Source organism: Bactrocera tryoni, chromosome 3 (genome assembly GCF_016617805.1).
Source record: "Bactrocera tryoni isolate S06 chromosome 3, CSIRO_BtryS06_freeze2, whole genome shotgun sequence".
Classification (NCBI taxonomy): domain Eukaryota; kingdom Metazoa; phylum Arthropoda; class Insecta; order Diptera; family Tephritidae; genus Bactrocera; species Bactrocera tryoni.
Window position 1 is genome coordinate 34,284,352 of NC_052501.1, and position 18,992 is coordinate 34,303,343.

At 33.2% G+C, this 18,992-nt stretch overlaps 2 protein-coding genes across 8 annotated transcripts in view; one reads left to right on the forward strand and one right to left on the reverse strand.

Annotated features, from left to right (window-relative positions):
- Positions 1–254: 254 nt before the first annotated feature.
- Positions 255–3,504, forward strand: LOC120772104. Its single transcript, XM_040100514.1, has 9 exons — positions 255–520; positions 588–1,388; positions 1,446–1,568; positions 1,630–1,706; positions 1,763–1,904; positions 1,962–2,180; positions 2,234–2,353; positions 2,831–2,871; positions 2,932–3,504. Exons 1-9 carry the CDS (start codon positions 332–334, stop codon positions 3,155–3,157), a joined length of 1,938 nt encoding a protein of 645 aa, XP_039956448.1. The 5' UTR covers positions 255–331; the 3' UTR covers positions 3,158–3,504.
- A 14,016-nt stretch (positions 3,505–17,520) lies between these two features.
- LOC120772069 overlaps positions 17,521–18,992 on the reverse strand; it is a 61,539-nt gene continuing 60,067 nt past the window's right edge. For all 7 annotated transcript variants that reach the window (XM_040100454.1, XM_040100459.1, XM_040100461.1 and 4 more), the window contains one exon: positions 17,521–18,959. In XM_040100454.1, the coding sequence (XP_039956388.1) occupies positions 18,824–18,959 (136 nt within the window). In that variant the 3' untranslated portion in view covers positions 17,521–18,823. The remainder of the gene's footprint in view (positions 18,960–18,992) is intronic.

Below are 18,992 nucleotides of genomic sequence, written 5' to 3' on the forward strand. Positions count from 1 at the left end.
ACATTGTCATTAAAGTTGGCTATGCTTTTATGTGGGCATATACTATAATGAAATCAAATAATCATTAATAAATGTTTCCGCTCCAAATTTTCTGTGAAAACAGTTAATTGCAAATACAGGTGGAAACAATATTGCTAGCAATACAGATTTTTAGAAATCCGAAATTTTTTGTGGAAACGCTCGATTACATGAAGAGGTAGCACTGAAAAATATCGGTTATTGCTTAATATGTTTATCTCATCTCAATTGTTTACAGTTAAGTGTTGTTTCTTGGTTTAAAGTGCTTAATTTTTTGACTGTGCCTAAGTTATTTGTACATAAAAATAGGATAATGGAAATTGGATATTTACAAGAAGTAAAAGCAATAATTAAATCGCTTGTCATTTCGTGTCCTAATGCAATTACGATTGATGAACTTAACCTAGACTATAGGAACATTGAGGGCCAACGAATACCTTATCATAAGCTTGGTTTCCAAACATTAGAGTCGTTCCTTCGTTCCATTCCTGACACAGTTAATGTAAATATTGGATATATAAAGCAATCAAGTAGATTTTTAAAATTTGTTTTATTTTATTTATTTTTAGGTTTACGGAAGTGGGCCTTCAGCTTCTGTAGGTATTGTTGTCAATGAAAAATCTGCTCACATTCATAAGATGGTAAGCGAGCAGAAAAAGACAAGAAATAAACCAAAGCCGTCAAAACAAAAAATAATACCAGTAAATGCTTCTCATTTTAATAAATCACAATCTGCAGGACAGAAATTACAAATAAGTTCTAAGAAAATAAGCAATAATACTCTTCCTTCAAGTAATATTCGTCTCAGTCATTTTATACCACGCTGTGGCCCGCGGAACACGGTAATAAAGTGTCAAGCGCTTGACACTTCGAAGTTTATGTTTAAAAGAGTTGAACAAAAACCAATACAATTTTCTGGACAAAGCCGTCCTGATGATGCGAAGGAAATCAACAAACCCTTACATTTAATGCCTGGAAATATTCTACAAAGCAACAAACCCATAAATAAAATATCTGAAACAATTCCACAAATCAAACACTCCAAACAAGAAATGCTTGAAACAATTTCACATTCTGAGGTAGAACAAAATATTTTGGGCAGATCTCCATTAACACAACTAAAGCAAGATGAAGTTTTATGGAAAATCTTTGGTATGTGTGAAATACGTGATGAAGTTGATGTAGATCCATCAAGAAATAGAACTGTAGAAAATGGAAAAGAAAATTTCGCAGTTGAAATTTCAAATAAAAACAAGAACGGAGATGAGGAAGTATCTGTTAAAAACTTTTTTAAACCGTTGTCATTAAAAAAATCACTTGAAAAAAGTCACATAGATGACATTGAAGAAGCAGTCCCAGCCTTCGCAGCCGTATGTATTGTTTTTTATTTTTAAAAATTTGTGTTCATATCTTACATAATTTTACAGAATAGCCTGGTATTCCGAATGGATTTTCCGGAAAATACTATGACCTTCGGTAAGAAGATTCCATCTTATAAAATATCGGACCAAATTATTCGAGGTTCTATCATTGGAATTTTTATATCAGAGGTGATACATTATTATATAATTCACTTCACTATTGGTATACTAATTTTTATTTAAAATCTAGATTCACAGCCCTTACAAATTTTGGTTTCATATTTACAAAAAACACCATGAATTGGATGACTTAATGCTTCAAATTGAGTAAGCATTTTTTTATATTTGTTAATATAACATGGTTAAAATTTGAATGTATTTAGACGATTTTATACATCACTGGAACCTGAAATATTCTGCATACCTAGTGTTTGTGTAAGTCCTGGCCAAGTGTGTGCAGCACTTTACAAAGGACTATGGCATCGTGCAGAAATTTTGACTTCAGTTATTGGGAATAAAGCAAAGGTAATTACTTTTATTTTTATTTTCTGGTAAATATTAATTCAGATGTCTTACTTTCAGGTCTTCTTTGTAGATTATGGCACCGTTTCGAATGTACCTGTTAGCAACATAAAATTCCTCTTGACCTCGTTCGCAAGATTGCCAAAGCAAGCTATTCGCGGATCATTGTCCCATATTTGTCCCAATAATTATCACTGGAGTCCGGAATCAATTCAATATTTTTTGTCCCTGTCTTCTGAGTTAATGCTCTATGGTCAAGTCTCAGAGATCAATGAAAAGGTAGTATTGACTTATTGTGGTGCGAAAATTCTAAAACTTAAATTCATTTATAGAAACGCATAATTCACATGGTCTTATGTGATTCGAATCGAAATAAAGTTTTACAAATTAACAGAGAGTTGGTGGAAAAAGGATTTGCTTTTTACGATGAACAATGGTTGAAATCTGATAAGGTGAACAGTTCCCAATAATGTAGCCATGTATATGTATATACATATATATATGTGCATAAGAATTAAGCAAATATTTTTACATGATTAAACCTTTCGGAAGTTGTTACTTGTATATATGTATGTATCTTATGGACTGTTAATGCCAATACTCTGGTTCCTTGTTATATGTATATTATATATATATATGTATGTATATATATTTAGTTTAAATTCATGAATAATTGATATATAAATCTAAGTTATTAAAATAAATTTATTTACAAAATTTGTATGTTAGTGCTGACAAGCTTGACCAAATGAATAGTTATTTTATTTGAACTAATATGGTTCTTCCAATAAATAGGTATTTTTGAATGAATTTCTTTTAAAACTTTGCGTTTGTAATATTTAAATGAGGCAGGAATTTTTATATGCACACATATACAACTGGAAGCCAGTAATGTTCGGTTCAATAAATAAATGCAAATTTATTTTCAGGATGAGCTGCGAACACATCATCTTCGTGAAGATTTTCCTACGTGAGGCACACACTTGAATCTGGTAAAAACTATACTAAATTTGTCCCGTCTTTTATACAGGTTTTCTATGCTCGAAATGGGCGAATATCCTTCCTTGGCTGAGCTAGTTGATCTTACAAATAAAGGTATTGACTATGAAAGAATCACTGATCACCATGTGTTTCATCCGGGTAGATTGGATCTTCAAGAAAATGTACCTGATGAAATCCGTAGACTTCCTTTTCAATTGCTTACAACAAATCCTTTTAGACAGGATATTTATTTACAACTGAAACATTTGTTATAAGAATTTATAAAAAGATGTTTGTATGTATCTTATTTGAGGGTATTTGTTGATTATAACACTTCTGAGATATAGTTCTGACTTCCCAAATTTACTTTTAAATAATATATGTTTTTTTTTTTGAATATTTTTCACTCTGCGGGATTCTGTTCAACTCGGTCTTAAGCAGGCATATTATAGCATCATTATTTCTAATATTTTATATTTTTTCACTATTCGATATTCTGTTCAATATCTTTATTTATAAAACTTTATATGCTGATATACATATGTATGTACGGCTTAGATGCAGAATGCAGCTCATTGAGTTGAAACATAAAAATAAAATAAAAGTGAGTAAGCTTATAATATTCGTATGTGCTATAAATGGGCAAAGAGATCTTTCGAGTATGGTGTATAAAGCGAAATACCGTTTTTCTTATGCATAAATTCGCACACGTCCTTTTTTTCACAGGAAGCTACACTTCCGCTCATAAAATAGCCGATTGAAAATATCTTTGCAGTTTTGTGATTTTCTGCGTTTTAAGAGAAAATCTCGTAATCAAATGTCAGTTATTTTAATTTCGGGTTAAAGTACAAGAATTTAATTGAAATTAAAATTACAATTTGAGAAATTGATGAAGTAAGTCAATTTAAACTGAAAACGATGGTTTTAAGTGCAAATCAGAAAATATTATTGTGTTTAAAAAGCAACCGATGACAAATGTTGCTATTTCTTAAAACTGATAGTGTACTCCGCCTGCCTGGAAGCGGACATCGAAGGCAGACGAATCAACGAAACCACAGGCAGAAATTGCTGCGGAGCTTAAAGATATTTATCGAATAGAACTAAGCAGCTGAACTGTCAAACGTCGGTTGAAAGAAAATCATTTGAATGCCCGAAGAGTTGCAAATTCCCCGCTTCTTACATCAAAAATGCGTCTTACCCGTCTAAATTGGTGCAGACATTGAGCAAATTGGTCCGAAAATGAATGGAATCGTATTGTGTTTTCAGGCGAAAGCAAAAAAAACATTATTGGACCAGATTCGGGAGTCATGTTCGTCGCAGAGTCAATGCACGATACAGTGATCAATGTGCTCAGAGTACTGTAAAGCATTCGCCATACATTATGGTTTGGGGAGCAATCACAAATTATGGTTTTGGCGAAATAATAATATTAGATGGTACTGTCAACTCAGCAACGTACGCAGGAGTAATAAAAAAAGACTAACTGAGCACGTAGAAAAATAATTTTTCAAGATGATTCTGCACCGTGTCATCGATCAAAGTCGGTAAGGATAACATTAGACATTTTCTTTCACAAATAGTTTTTTATGTTCCATACACATTAATTATCACAAATAAACTTTTCACTTTGCATAGGTTAACGAATATAAAGATATTTTGGGGATTGAGTCCCTTCCATGGCCTGGAAAGCCCTGATCTCAACCCTATTGAGAACAATTATGAAGCACAAATTTCGACGCCATAAACCAATTAGCATTCAAAAATTGAAAGAGATTGTTGAATTTATGTGGTATAATGAAACTTCTTCTGACTTAAGTAAAAAACTATACGAAAGAATGCTCAACCGGCTGAGAAGTGTTATAAAGGCAAAAGGCGGCGACAACCACTATTAAGAAAATAATAAATTTCTGTGTCAAATCAAAATATAAGAAAAACACTTTAAAAGTATTAAATACAAGTATTAAAACCCGTTTTGTTGCTTAAAAACATTTTCTTTCTCCATTTTCCATATGCATTTCTATAATAGAAAACTTAGTTTTTTACAGCGTTTTTTAATTTTCGCTAAAAACCCAATATTTAAATGGATAATATGAGTTAAATGGCATAAAAAGCTCATCAAATATTATTATTGAAACGTATTTAAAAAATATATTATCGCTACAGGTCTTCATTTGATTAATTTTTATTAAAAGATACCATGTAAACATTATAAAGTCAAATCGGTTTTCTTTATGAGCGGAATTGTACTTAGTTTTCAATACCGTAGACGGATCACATGGATAATTAAATTCTTGTATGCAAAACTGTTGTTTTTAGAATATATCTTTACGAAATTTGGCATAGATAACTGTCCAAGGCAATGGTACAATTGTTCAGATCGGATACATATAGCTTGTTTTCCTCTACAGCTTTCATACAAATTTTTTGATCAAAATTAAGTTTGTGTGGAAATTTGATTAATTGTGAAAGGTATTATATAGCTTCAGTGAACCAATGTAAAGGGTTTTTCTTGTTGTTGAGTAGTTTTATCAAAAATCATAAATTATGATTATTTCAGATTTTTATTGTGTTTTTTTTTGCTCAAAATAAAACATAGTTTTTTATGAATTTTTGCTAAGTTTGTTGCGTGTTCTGTAAGAAAAAATCAAAAGCATTTAATTTATTTTTACGCCCACCTTCCGCACCTCTGAAAAGTAGCAAAGACGAAAAATATCACATTATATATACATACATATGTTGTTTCATTGCTTTAAAGACACTCATACCGATCTGTGCCATTTACCGAGCGATTATGTACTGTGATACAGTCACAAGTCTCTAAAGTTGAGATTTTAAATTAGAGACAATTTTTGTGACTTGAGATGATTTTGCAATTCAGTACGTGACAATCACAAAAGTCTCAATTGAAAATGAGCAGGTATAATCAGTCTAAAAATGTCTCAAATAGTGACTAGAGACTGCTTACCAAATTGCGCTATTAGAGGTATAAATTAATTTTATTAAATTGTGTTAGCTAATCGTAGAATGCCACACAAAAGCATATCGTACATAACAATAAAGGGAAAGCAGCAATAAACCCTTAGAACGGTGAGTGTTTGAGCAATAACGAATTTTGGGAAAGTCGGTAACAGTGGTGTGTAATTACCTGATTAACAAAGAAAATTATGGCCAGAGAACTTACGCTGGTCGAAAAGAAATTATTAACAGGGAAGGAGAAATTATAGACATTTATCAAATAAAATGACGTCAATACGGAAAGCGAAAAGAAAGAACCAAATTTCTGCATCGGTTTCAACAATTTGGGGTGCGGTGAAACGAAATCCTAACATTGTACGTGAGCAACCACACCGTAAAGTCTCTCCTCTCAGTTTTGTCCGAAATCATATGAATAAAGACTGGCATTCAGAAAAATAAAATTTTGAATAATACGATAGCGGCAAAGTAGACAATGCTCTTACAAAAAAACTTTACTATTGGCTCTAGGTGACTTTTTTTTCGATGAGAAAACCTTGCTGGTCCAGATGGCCTTTTGGAAGAGATTTACGAAAAGAGTCACGATATTTTTTAAAGCGCAATTTTGGCGGAGGCTCACTTATTGTATTGAGGTTAGCATTCCCTTCTTGCCTAATGAATAGTTCGGAGTTTCAGGAAGTATTAGAAGCCAATCTGCTACGCTATATACACAGTATATTACAGTTACAGTTACAAAAATTCTTCTCTTTTCAACAAGACAACCCAAGAACCCATACGAGCAGGCGAACGAAAACGTGGCTCGAACGTAAAAATATCCATCTTTTGAAATGGCCAGCTGGTTATTCTGATGTAAGTCCTACTTTAGAATATCTGGGGATGGCTGGTAAGAAAGGCTTACGAGGATTATCGTCAATTTTATACGATTTCTGAGCTGAAAACAGCTAATTTTGATCTGGCGGATGGGCCATAAAAAAAAACTAATAACTAAGGCCGCTATTACGGGTTTCAATCCAACTTCATTTTGCTCGAAGTTTTGAAATTCGGTATATTGACATCAACTCAAACCAAAATATCAAAAAGATTCGTTTGATGTGTCAAACTTTTATATCAGTGCATCAAAAATAATATCAAGCAGTTGTTTTTAAACATTACTGCGTTTATTTAGGAAAAATGTTAACAGAAAATGGGTAGGTGGGAGCAGGAAGGAGTGCAGCCCTGTTGTATTTCGGCCTCAAATAGCACTAGCTGTGCCATTTTGGTGAAAATGGGTAAATAAAACTATTTTATTTATAATTAAAAGGATTTTAATACAATATTGTGCAAATATATAGATAGAAAGGCGAAAAATTTGTTGAGCTCGTAGAGTAATATCCCAAAATGGCTGGAGGCAAGCTACAATTTAAAAACGGAAAAAATAAAATTAAGGGACCCTGGGAAGTGTTTCGAACATTATTATTATTATTATTATTATTATTACTTCTAGGAATATATGTATTTTTTGAGTAAAGCTAAATTTTTAAAATGCCATTGGAGTTTTATTCTCTGTACATAAATATGGTGTTCATAATATTTTTAAAGCCATAGATATGGTCGTCTGTTCCTTCATCTTTTAAACGACATTTAAACGAAAATGATTTATGATGTGCATCTACAACAAACATAATTGAAAACCCATTGTTTTGTGTTTTTACATTACAATTATCTGAAAACATGAAACAAAATAACAGATGTATTTATAATATCAGTTTTGTCCTGAAAAATAAGGATGCATTGAATTGAATAGAGAAACAAATGTGGACAAAATATGTTATTTTTTTTAATTTTTAGTTGGAAAGGTCAGTGAAAAATAATTGAAATTCATAATATCAAAAAAATTGGGTAGATCTGAAGTTTAATCGCTTCAATTTCATTTCAACTCAGCGGAGTTGAAATCCGTAATAGGGATATATGTATGTGCCATTACGTTTTATATCATTTATTTCATCATCTCGATTGCTCTTACCAGCACAAGTGATGGCATTGGTAAAAATCATCGCGAAAATTCGTAAAATTGCGTTGGTTGACTATATAATGTAATTGAGTGAATTAATTGACGCTATTGGAGTCTCAAAGAAACACGTAGGCCATATAAGTTTCTTTAAATGAAAAAGCTTTGTATGCGATGAGTGAAACTTTTTTTTAAACAGCGATCAATGCTTGCGCTCATTTACCTCATGATACTACCGATAAATTGAAGTAATTTGCTACAATTAGCCACTCTCCTATATCATTCACCAAATTGTTTGCTGACAAACAATTTACTTAATCTACATACTTGTACATAAGTATCTAAGACAAAAAGTTAGTTTGCTTCTTAATGTTCGATATGAATAAATCTTCTGTGGGAATATAAATAATAAGTATGTTCTGGTTTCTTTTTTGAGTTCTGTTAAGCCGTTTGATTGCACTTATTTCGATATCCAATTTAATCCAAAAAAATTCCGATATTAATGTCAGCAACTTTATATCCCTATAATGTATTGTGACTAGTATAGTTGTCGCTAGGAAAGCGAATACCGTTAGGCATTCGCTATTTTTGTTGTGTTATAAGGTATTATTACTTTAATTTTTATTTCTAGCCGCGCGGTATGAAATCCCTTCAGATAAGGTTAGACTGGAAAAAATTTTTTTAAATTGTTATTAAAACTATTGAAACATGTGTTCCCACACTTTGTTAATTAGAAGTCGTTCTATTGTTATAAGCCATTCAAATGATTGGCTTCAAGGGATTGGCACCTTTCAGATCCCTAGCAAGATGGTTCTTAATGGTGCTATACATATATGAGCCTAATAAAAGCCAAATTTAATTTTTTTTGTGGAAAAGTGAAATAATTGCCCAATATGCCTTTTGTTTTGTATGATAAAATTCATTTACATAGTAAAAGTAAATTCCAACCTTAGATCAGGGTATATAACTTTTGAAAACAAACAACAAAAAAATCATGAAACTCATTGGAAACGAAAGATAAAATAACAAAGATTAAGGGAAAAATCAGTGATGAGCAACCTGGGATCGGGAAACGGAAGGGGAGGGGCGTGGTTGAAATTTAAAAAAAGCTTCATCTCGATTTCCGGCTAAACTACGAGTCATATATGTAAAGAAATTATATGGTAATGTTGTAGATAATGGAAAATATGTATAACTTTTGTATAAAGCTTTTCACATAACCCCATAAATAATGTAAAAAATTCAAGTAACAAAGTTTTTGGGTTTTTATTTTTATTTTGTAAATGTTTTTTTTTTTGCGAAATTTGGTGTAAACTTACCTTCTATGTCCAACAAATTTTCTTTTTTTTAAATTTTTTTTTTTCGTTATGATGACCTAATATCGAAAAAAACTTCTTCCTCTGCTTCCCCCGACGGGTATTAGAGGACTTCTCAATTGCCTTCTTAGTCCGAAAGCTGACGTTGTTGTTGGTGTAGATGCTGGTTCCAAGATACACGAAATTATCTACGACTTCGAAGTTATGATTGTCAACAGTGACGTGAGAGCCAAGTCGCGAGTGCGACCACTGTTTGTTTGATAACAGGAGATAAGTATTTCGTCTTGCCCCCGTTAACCACCGGAGGCATTTGCTTCGCTACCTTACCCATTCTGAAGAAAGCAGAACTAACGGAGCGGTTGTTATTCGAATTTTTTTCAAAAATTTTCAGGTTATGGGCTAATTTTGGGTATAACCGAACCTTTCACTCTTGCATTAGCAAGAATCAGAGCCGGGAAATACCTTAAGGTGTGGTAGAACTTTATTTTAAAAAGTCAACCAGATGAGCGGAATTCATTGTATTGGAGATCAAAGTCTACAGGGTTTGTCCGGAAAGTAATACCGACTGGATTCGGTAGAGGGCATTTCTAGCTAACGAACGAGCATCTGGTCATTTGTCTCCGAGCACAAACGAGTCAGGACAAACATTTTCGAGCGACGTGTTTCTGTGAGTGGTGCAAGCCGAAAATGCAGTGTTCGTTAGAGCAGAGGTACGCGATTAAATTCTGTGTGAAACGCAATAAATCTGCGACAGAGACGATTCAAGGGATATGATCAAGCAGGCTTACCCAGATGTAGCTTTAGCAAGAAGTCTGTGTTTCGGTGGCACCAGGTCTTTTTGGAGGGCCGGGAAGAAGTCGCTGATGAAGACCGTGCTGCGAGAGCTGAAGTTTTTTAAAGCATTGTAACGGTTGGTTCAATAAATTTTTTTAAATCGACTCAGTCCTATTACTTTTCGGACATTAAAGTAGTATATCCAATATTATACGTTCAGTTAATTTTCGTCAGCTATCGGAAACCTGAAAACCATAGGGATATGTGACATAGGGGTAGTATTGACCACATTTTAACTAGTTTTTGCATTAGTACATATTATTAACAGAAAAATAACTTCTCCATTATAGGTAGGTTGTTTAGCGACTTTAACGCCAGGGTGGGCAAAGAAGGTATCTTTGGCACAACGGTCGGTGAATTCAGCCTTCATGATGAAACATCTCCAAATGGGTTGAGGCTAAGTCGGTCCGCCCGTGCCCGAAATATGGTTATTTGAAGGACTAGATTCCAGTATAGATCGAAAAATCACCAACCAGATCGATTATGTTGTGATAGATGTATGACGCATCTCCAGTGTTTTAGAAATGCGTACGCTCCGAGGCCCTACTAGCATTGACTCGGACCAACAAACACAGTGAAGGTTCGACGTCGAGAAGCTGCAATCACAACACACAACCGAATAATTTTCTGCTTGACTGGCACTCCTGCTCTCTGAGAGCACTCGTCAGCAACTTGGTATAAGGGAACTGTGGGTGTCCATTTCAAGTTCCTAATGTATAGCTGCAAATGAAAGCATTGGTTTCGATAAAGGCAAAATAACAGTGTGCGAGATGGATAGATACCGGGAGTTGAAGAGGGAAGTGAGACGCATTTGCAGACAAAAAAAGACAGCTCGAAAATTCTATCAAAAGATGCGGCGACTAACAGAAGGTTTCAAGACCGGAGCATACTCTTGTAGACCTCCCAGAGGTGATCTAGCGACTGATGCGCACAGCATACTGAAAGTATGGAAGGAACACTTCTCCAGTCTGCTGAGTGGCAATGAAAGCATAACACCGGCCGTTCGATACCAAACGAAGTTTCAAACAACGCAATTGATAGGGAGATCATGCGACTTCTTCAATCTACTGCTGGAGAAAATAATTCGAGCTGAATAGAGAAGGAATAATCTTCTACAACAGTGTACAATTGTTGGCATACGCTGATGATATCGATATCATTGGTCATAACAACTGCGGCGTTAGTTTTGCTTTCTCCAGGATAGACAAAGAAGCGATGCAAATGAGCCTATAAGTGATCGAGGGAAATATCTCCTGTTATTAAACAAACAGTGTTCGCATTCTCGACTTGGCTCCATGTCACCAGCATTAACACCAACAACAGCGTCGGTCTCGAAAACCAACCCAGAATAACTCTTCGTCCTTCTATATGGCGCAGAGGCGTGGACGATAACAAAATGTGATGAGCCGGCGTTACGAGTTTTCAGGAGAAAGGTTTCGGAGAAGATTTATGGTTTATTTCCGCAATCGCAACGGCGAATACCGCAGTCGATGGAACGATGAGCTGTAGGCGACGATATTGACAAAGTTCAGGGAATGAAGAGACCGTTCGAATGGATGAAATCTAAAGTGAAAAGGAAGAACGACTGGGGCGCTAAAACCGCGTAAGCTGCGTCTACGCCAAATAAAAACAAGTTTTCACCTTATATTCAATTTGAGAGACACAGACGTACCGTTATTACAAAAACTGGCTCACGTAAACTTTGTGTAACACGTAAAAGTGTGTTCAGTAAGGTTTGCCATTTCATCATGTTACGTTGTTCGTACAATACTTAAAAAATATGCAAAATTGTGAAGAGCTCTTCGCGCAAAATACGGTCTTCTCCAATGAGCTCCATTTCAGGCTTAATGTCTTTTCAACAAGCAAAATGGTTTCTATTGGGCTGAGTGAAATCATAGTATTGCATCCCCAAAAATTTACCGGCTAGCTCTTTGTTCAAATCATAAATGTTATAAAATTATCTTTATAACAAAAAAAAAAGCACAGAACCGATTTTGACTATATTTGAATTTTGTTTTCATTTTAATACCACGTTGTTCTTGTTGGTAGACGCTTAATATTCCACCTATTTTCCACATTTCATTTACGCCTTTAAACAATAAAAAGACGGTTTACTTTTCTAAATATTCTGCATTTACTCTTCAATTAACTTTCCAATAATTTATGAAGAAGACGTCTCATTTCATTTAATTATATCAAAACCATCTTATAATTAGTGTTCAGATATGATAGCGTCTTGCTTCCTCAAAAATTGTGCCAAATTTATCAACTTGGCAATTTACATATTTTCTTTCAATATGGAAATAGTCATTTATAATTCCCTTTACATAAAAGTGGATTTAGGCCATACTTTAAAAAATATAGGGGTTTTGCAAAGCTATCAGTTATACCAAAACTTGTTGATGCTATCATCGCTGATCAAATAACTTTTTCCATTTATCCGATAATTTCGATTGAATTGAATTTAGAACAATTCAACTTCAAGTCAACCCAACTCTATTTTGGTATTACGATTTACGACGATATTTACGACTATTTTCAGTCAAAGTTTGATTGGTATTGCCAACCTAAAAAATGAAAATTTTTCAGATCTTTAAACAGTTGAAAAATTTTAGACGAAAAATCAAAACAATTTAATTTAGTTAAGTTTGATAATTACTAAAATACGCGTTAGCTTTCATTTATATTACGATGACAAAAATATTACAGTCAGAACTAATGCTGCGCATAAGAAAAGGCTTTCGTTATCACAGAAATCCATTCGAACTTCCTAATACCAAGTAAGCCAAAGCTTTATGACAATTCAAGGGCTTTTAACTAATGTTTGCTGCAAAATCAAAAGTTAATCCTCTTTTAAATGAAATTATTTTGTTTTTTACTATATTTTAAATGATTTTAACTTTAGGCTGAAGCAACCTACAATATCTATGGTTGTTACAAAACCGGCTTGTAATATTTTCAACACCATATTTGTGCGTGTTGATAAAACACTAATGACTGAAAAGCAGCAACGCTTCAAAAATTTAAGTTTATTCAAAAGTGTATCAAAGGTATATTGTAGGAGTAATAGATTGTATCACCTGTTTACGTTTGAGTTCAAATAGATTTGCTTTTTCTAATGTGCAGGTCATCCGTTTTGGCTTAACATTTTTGAGATCCTGATATAAATGAAAAATAATATCCAATAATTTTTCTTCTCTTCATAAGCATAACTGAATTGAATTCTTGAATTGAATTTTCAATTTCCAGTTGTTTAATTATCTATCAAATCTCCATTTAAGAGTGACAACATCAATGACACTTTGACGGGATGTAGTCGAACTTCTTAATGCCAAGAACGAGTTGGGTTGATCTAAAATTGAATTGCTTTAACCTCAGTTCAACTGAAAGGAGTTGAAACTGCAACAAGAGTATAAGTTAAAACTTTGGAATATGAGTGTTTTTATGTTTAAATATAATTAATGAAATGACCTTAATAATTTTCAAAAGTTATAAATTTTGTTAAGGCAAAAGAGGTTTAGAAAGGGTGCAGAATTTGCACAATTGCTTGTTAACCGTTAATAATTTTTGATGCTCTGGTCAACCCCACTGACACAGAGTTGAAAACCGTAATACCAAAAAAAGTTGAAGTTTGACAACTCTTCAACCGAATTTTTTTTACGGGTCGGGTTGAAAATCACAATACAGAATTCCAAAATCGAACCAAAATGCAGTTGGTTTGAAAACCGCGATAGGGGCCTTAATTTTAGTCTTCATATTGATAGCATGGTTTTGAAAGCAAAAGATGATTTCAGTTCTGTTAAACGTTGGACTAAAAAATTTAGAGATCTGTATGTTACTAAAAGTCTTTTTACAACTTTGGTTAGGCCTAAATTAGAATATGGTTCTAATTTATATATAATATGGAATCCTACTAACCAAATCCATTCTGACAAGTTTTTGAATTATTTGTCTAGCTTTTTAAATTTAAAAAATACTGTATTGCTTTCTCTTAATAAATATAATCGTATCATCTTACTAAAATGCAATTTTAAATCTTAGCTGTTGAAATTTTTGTTTCTGTAGCTGTTCTTATCATTATTACTGCCAGAAAGATTTTTTTTGAATTTGTTATTATGGATATAATCCATTAGAATTTCGTAAGAATTCCTTCTATAATTGAATAATATTTTTTTCTTTACTTTTCGTTATTTCGTTTTTTTTTTTTAGAGAAACTTCCGCATATTTCTTTTTCCTGATATTTTGCATACTCTTGTCATACTTTGACAAAAAATAATGGAAAATATTTCGATCAATATAATGTGATTCGTGAAATGAATTAAGTGGAATCGCTATTGACTGAAGCGTTTTTCGGCAGTTTGAATTTGGTGACTTGTTGTCGGTAACGTTTGGATTTCGCTGGTTGGTTAGGTTTCATATATGATTTTTTGTGTTATCGTTCATTTTTCTCACCAGCCACAATGTGATGCGAAAACAACATTTTTTTATAGCGTTCAAGTAGCATTTCTGAAATGCAAAATCGTCTTTCAACGTACATATAATTTAATATGTCAACCAATTTCCTTGGGTATGCATCCGGCTGTTATTTGAGGTGACAAAAAAATGCTGTTTACGCTTCAATTCGATGACATACGAGTATACTGAAAAACGCTTTCTAACGTATGTTCGGAATATTAGAACAATGGAATAATAATCAAGTTATGTCATCTCCAGTATGACGTTCAACAGTCCCTATGGAGCATATTACTCAACAATAATCTTCCACCTTCGCTTTTCTTTTTTGGCCAATCCCAGGTTACTGCCAGTTATGCTATAATATATTCACAAACTTGCTCTGTGTAATACAAAACACATACATAATACAGTGACTCAGATAAGTCTTTGCAGAAGAGCATAATTAAACAGATCTTGTTGTTCTTACTTACGGCTTAATTCCCATTTCTCTAGCATAACTGTTTTTAGTATCTTTTCTCGAATAAATTTTGTGTTCGCGGAAGTTATCTCCCATCCGCATTTTAACGTCATGAGCTGTATGACACTGACATGTTCAAAGAAAAACACTCTTCTTTCCACACCCGTTTTCGCACTGGAACACAAATTGTATGGACAAATAAAGAAGTTTGTCCATTGTGCCATCTGTTAGTAAAAGGTTTCGGGTCCACTGATCTAACTGAAATCTCACACCATGACGGAACCCTATCGTATTTAAATTTGGTTTGATGTTTTTAATTTGTAGTTTTTCAATTGGATCCTGCTGTACGATATACCGACTATACGATCTGAAAATTTTCTACTTACCTTCATAACTGAATATTATAGTCTCACAAAATGGAAAAAAAAACTCTCGTTTTTATGAATTGGTGAACCAAAATATGTTTATTTTTTTACCAATTTACAGTTAAAATAAGCTGTTTCTTGCGAACACCGCGACCATGTATAAATATGCATATTGTGATCTTGCGCACTGTCTCATCAGACATCTGGGAGTAAATTTCTGTCATGATGTTAGCGCTAAATATGCAGATGAAAGTGAAGATTCGACGTTTTTGCTGGTGAATTCCATTGTAATAATTTTACTCAGCTGAAGAGTCAGGTAAAATTTTTCCAACTAATAAATATGAATAAAGACATGCGTTTGCGAATAAACTAATTTGTGGTAATTGAATGGTCGAAAAGGCAGCAATGAAGTATTGGAAATATAAAAGAAAGTAAATAAATACGAAATCATTATAATTAATGTGTAAAGTAATTTTATACATATGGAGTTGGTTAGCAGATCTTGATGTAGTATATATGATTTTTTTTTTGTAGAAGAAAGACAGAAGCATTTTCATTGAGGGATTGGATATGCAACAAATCTCAATAATAGAACTCCCCTACATTTATTTTATTGACGTGTTGACCTTCAGTTGATGGTGATGGCCGTCTAGCACATGATTGGTGTGGTCAACGCGTTCTCGTCCCTCTTTGACGGATTTTAATTTGTACCAATCAATAACACGCAACACATAATTATCACCGAAGACCTTTTCCAACATTCTGAGCGTTTCGGCATTAGAAATTTGATACCGCATATAAAATTTAATGGAACTTCTTTGTTGAATAATTTCATTCATCATAAAAACCGTCGAATGCACTTTATGTACTTTAGAAAAACAGGCGTATACGAAATACTAATGGTTATTTTTATGTCACACTTGACACAGATGTCACTGACAGTCATACTAACCTAGAACAATTTTTCGACGAATGGGGTTTCACGCGAAATGTCCACAGTACAAACATGGGGTTAAAATTGGAATATTTGAAAACATACTTACATACATCTCTCACCAGCCTAAAAGGGGTGTGAAGGGCGTTACCCGAAGAAGCAAGAGACTGGAATTATTTTTTTTACAAATAACGGGAATAAGTTATCCAATATTCAAATTTACATAATTTGTATAAAGTGTTGCTGGAAGAATTCCTTCTGCCATTAATTTCCTCAGATGTAATTATCGAGTGATATGTATGTACAAGTATGCATATGTACATACATACATATGTAGGTATATCTAGAGCAAGTAGCGTAGTAGTAGACTGGGTTATCAGTTAATAATAAATCTGTAAATTTTTGATTTGAATCTCTATTATTAAAATTTTTTATAAAATTGTTTACAGCATAATTGTATACCTTTTTTAAAACAGAGAACAATGTTACCGTTTGGCGAATACTCTCATAACTCTGCAATTCACCTATCACAGGTTAATTACCCAATTCTGTTAAGGTTTCTTAAGGGCCTACTGACAATTCTAGCCTAAACTCTTATGTACTATGACTGTGTTCACGCGGGGACTCTTTCGTTGCTCAAACTGGATTTTTTGTAGATTGTAGATGTAGGTTGTAGATGAGGGGATGACGAGGGGACGACGGGGTAAGACGTTTGGAGCATGTTGCTTGTCTCAGGTGGCACGCTTTGTTTTCTTGTTCGTAACAGTTCGATGCTATGCATATCGTTTGCCTTTTTAGGTTATTTCCATAGTTGTAATTTCGCTCGGTTTCATACGAATATTTACAAGATGTTCGAAAACTTTAATTTTATCATATATTTTTGGATATGCGAGTACTTGTGCCTAACATGCAAATATGTATACAAATATCTATAAGAAATTTAAATATTTTAGAAAATGATGCATAAGGGCAAACATGTATAATGCAAAAATTATGTAAATGAAGTGTACAAGAATTTGAAAATATGCAGTGAAAGGGAATTCAGAAAATCGCCCGACTTTAGTCACCCGTAAAATATTTCGTAAATTGCAATTAGGTGGTAAGTGCCAGGTGTTATGCAATACTTAAGTGAAGTACATACATATGTATATGAAAATCCATCCAAGTCGCGCTCAAATTTAAAGGTTTAAGTGAATTCACGTCTAATGCAGAAATCATACCTCATCCGATATGTTCTGAAGAAATTAAATATAATGTTCGTCCAATCTTTTTCTTACGAAGGGATGAAGTTTTTGGATATAAATAAATAAAATGTCATTCGTTTCAAGGCAAAGGTTGTCCTTCTGGTTTTATTAGTTTACGTGTAATAAAATACTAAGATACCCATTAATTTGTCTCTTTGTGCTTTCATATGCCCAACATGTGTCCTTAACTTTTTGAGTTCAGTTGTTATGAGTACTTCGCTCTGATCTTAGTTTAAACAAATACAACTTGCAATATTACAATTTAACTAAAAAAATATAACAGCTTGCTATAAAAAGAAAACATTTCTCTACATTCAATGTACTGTTTCAATTTGAATGAATGCAATTTTTTTACATTTTATTTATTTCTTCTATTTGCTTCAGGTAAGTGTATATCTGTATGCATACGAGTATGTATCAATGCTTATTAGTTGTTTTTTTTTTTTGTTTTTTGTTTTTGGGGTGGTTGGTTTGTATTGCTTGAATGCATGTTGGTAGGATGTATTGTTTTTGGTATGCAAGTATGTATGTCACTAGTTGATCACACTATTTCTAATTGTATTTATATACTTTCCTTGCTTGTTTTGGTCTTTTTGTTTCATTGCTCAGGCTGCGTTTTATCTACTATATATTTCAATGTCAATGTGTAAATTAATTTAACTTATAAGTTTTAATACGGCTTTAACAGTAATAATAATTGCAATGCAGCGTGTCTAGACATGCAACTTGCTTTGTTTGCATGTTTTGGTAGGTAGGGTTGTTTAATGCCTTTTTGGTTTATGATTCTAATTTTTTTGGATTTTTTATTTTATTTTTTCTCAAATTCATTTATAATTCTATAGTGTAGTTTGAAGTCTCTTCGAGTCGCCATCGTCGTCGTTTTTTTCTTAAATAACCTGTACACTAGCGAGTTATTTGTATTCTATAGATATACATATTTATATATATATATATATATTTGGTTTTCATTAATTTACTACATTTTATTTAATTATAATTATCATGGGTTTTGTCGATTCTTTATATGTATTAAGTTATTTTCATGCATGTATGTATGTATGAATTTTGTATGTAGTAGAGTTAGTTCACCAGTTTTCAAATTTCGATTCTTATTATTAAAGTCATCACAGTTAGCGGAGCTGAAATTATGATTAATTGCTGAGGACATTAGTTGCATCATAACGACACATTAACAATATGTTCAAGTGTTTCTCTTTGTGTGTTCATCACGTAATAAGGTTGTGTGTATGTATGTACATCCTTCCGATGCTTTATCATATTGTTTCTCGTCGTAGTCGCCCTCGGTATTGCAAATGCAATAGTTGTTATTGCATTACTTGTTCTTGCTATGTACCAATTCGCTCCAAGCTTCAGTGTCATGGGGTATTTCCCTCAAAGAGCGCACGAAACTCGCCGCTTCTGGGCCTCGGCAAGCCTTCTCGTATCGTTTGTACTGGCCCCGTGAAACTTGATTCCGAGCCATGAAGCAAATTCTCCTTGATATCGATGTCGCTGAAAGTCCAATAGAAACATATTTGACAACAA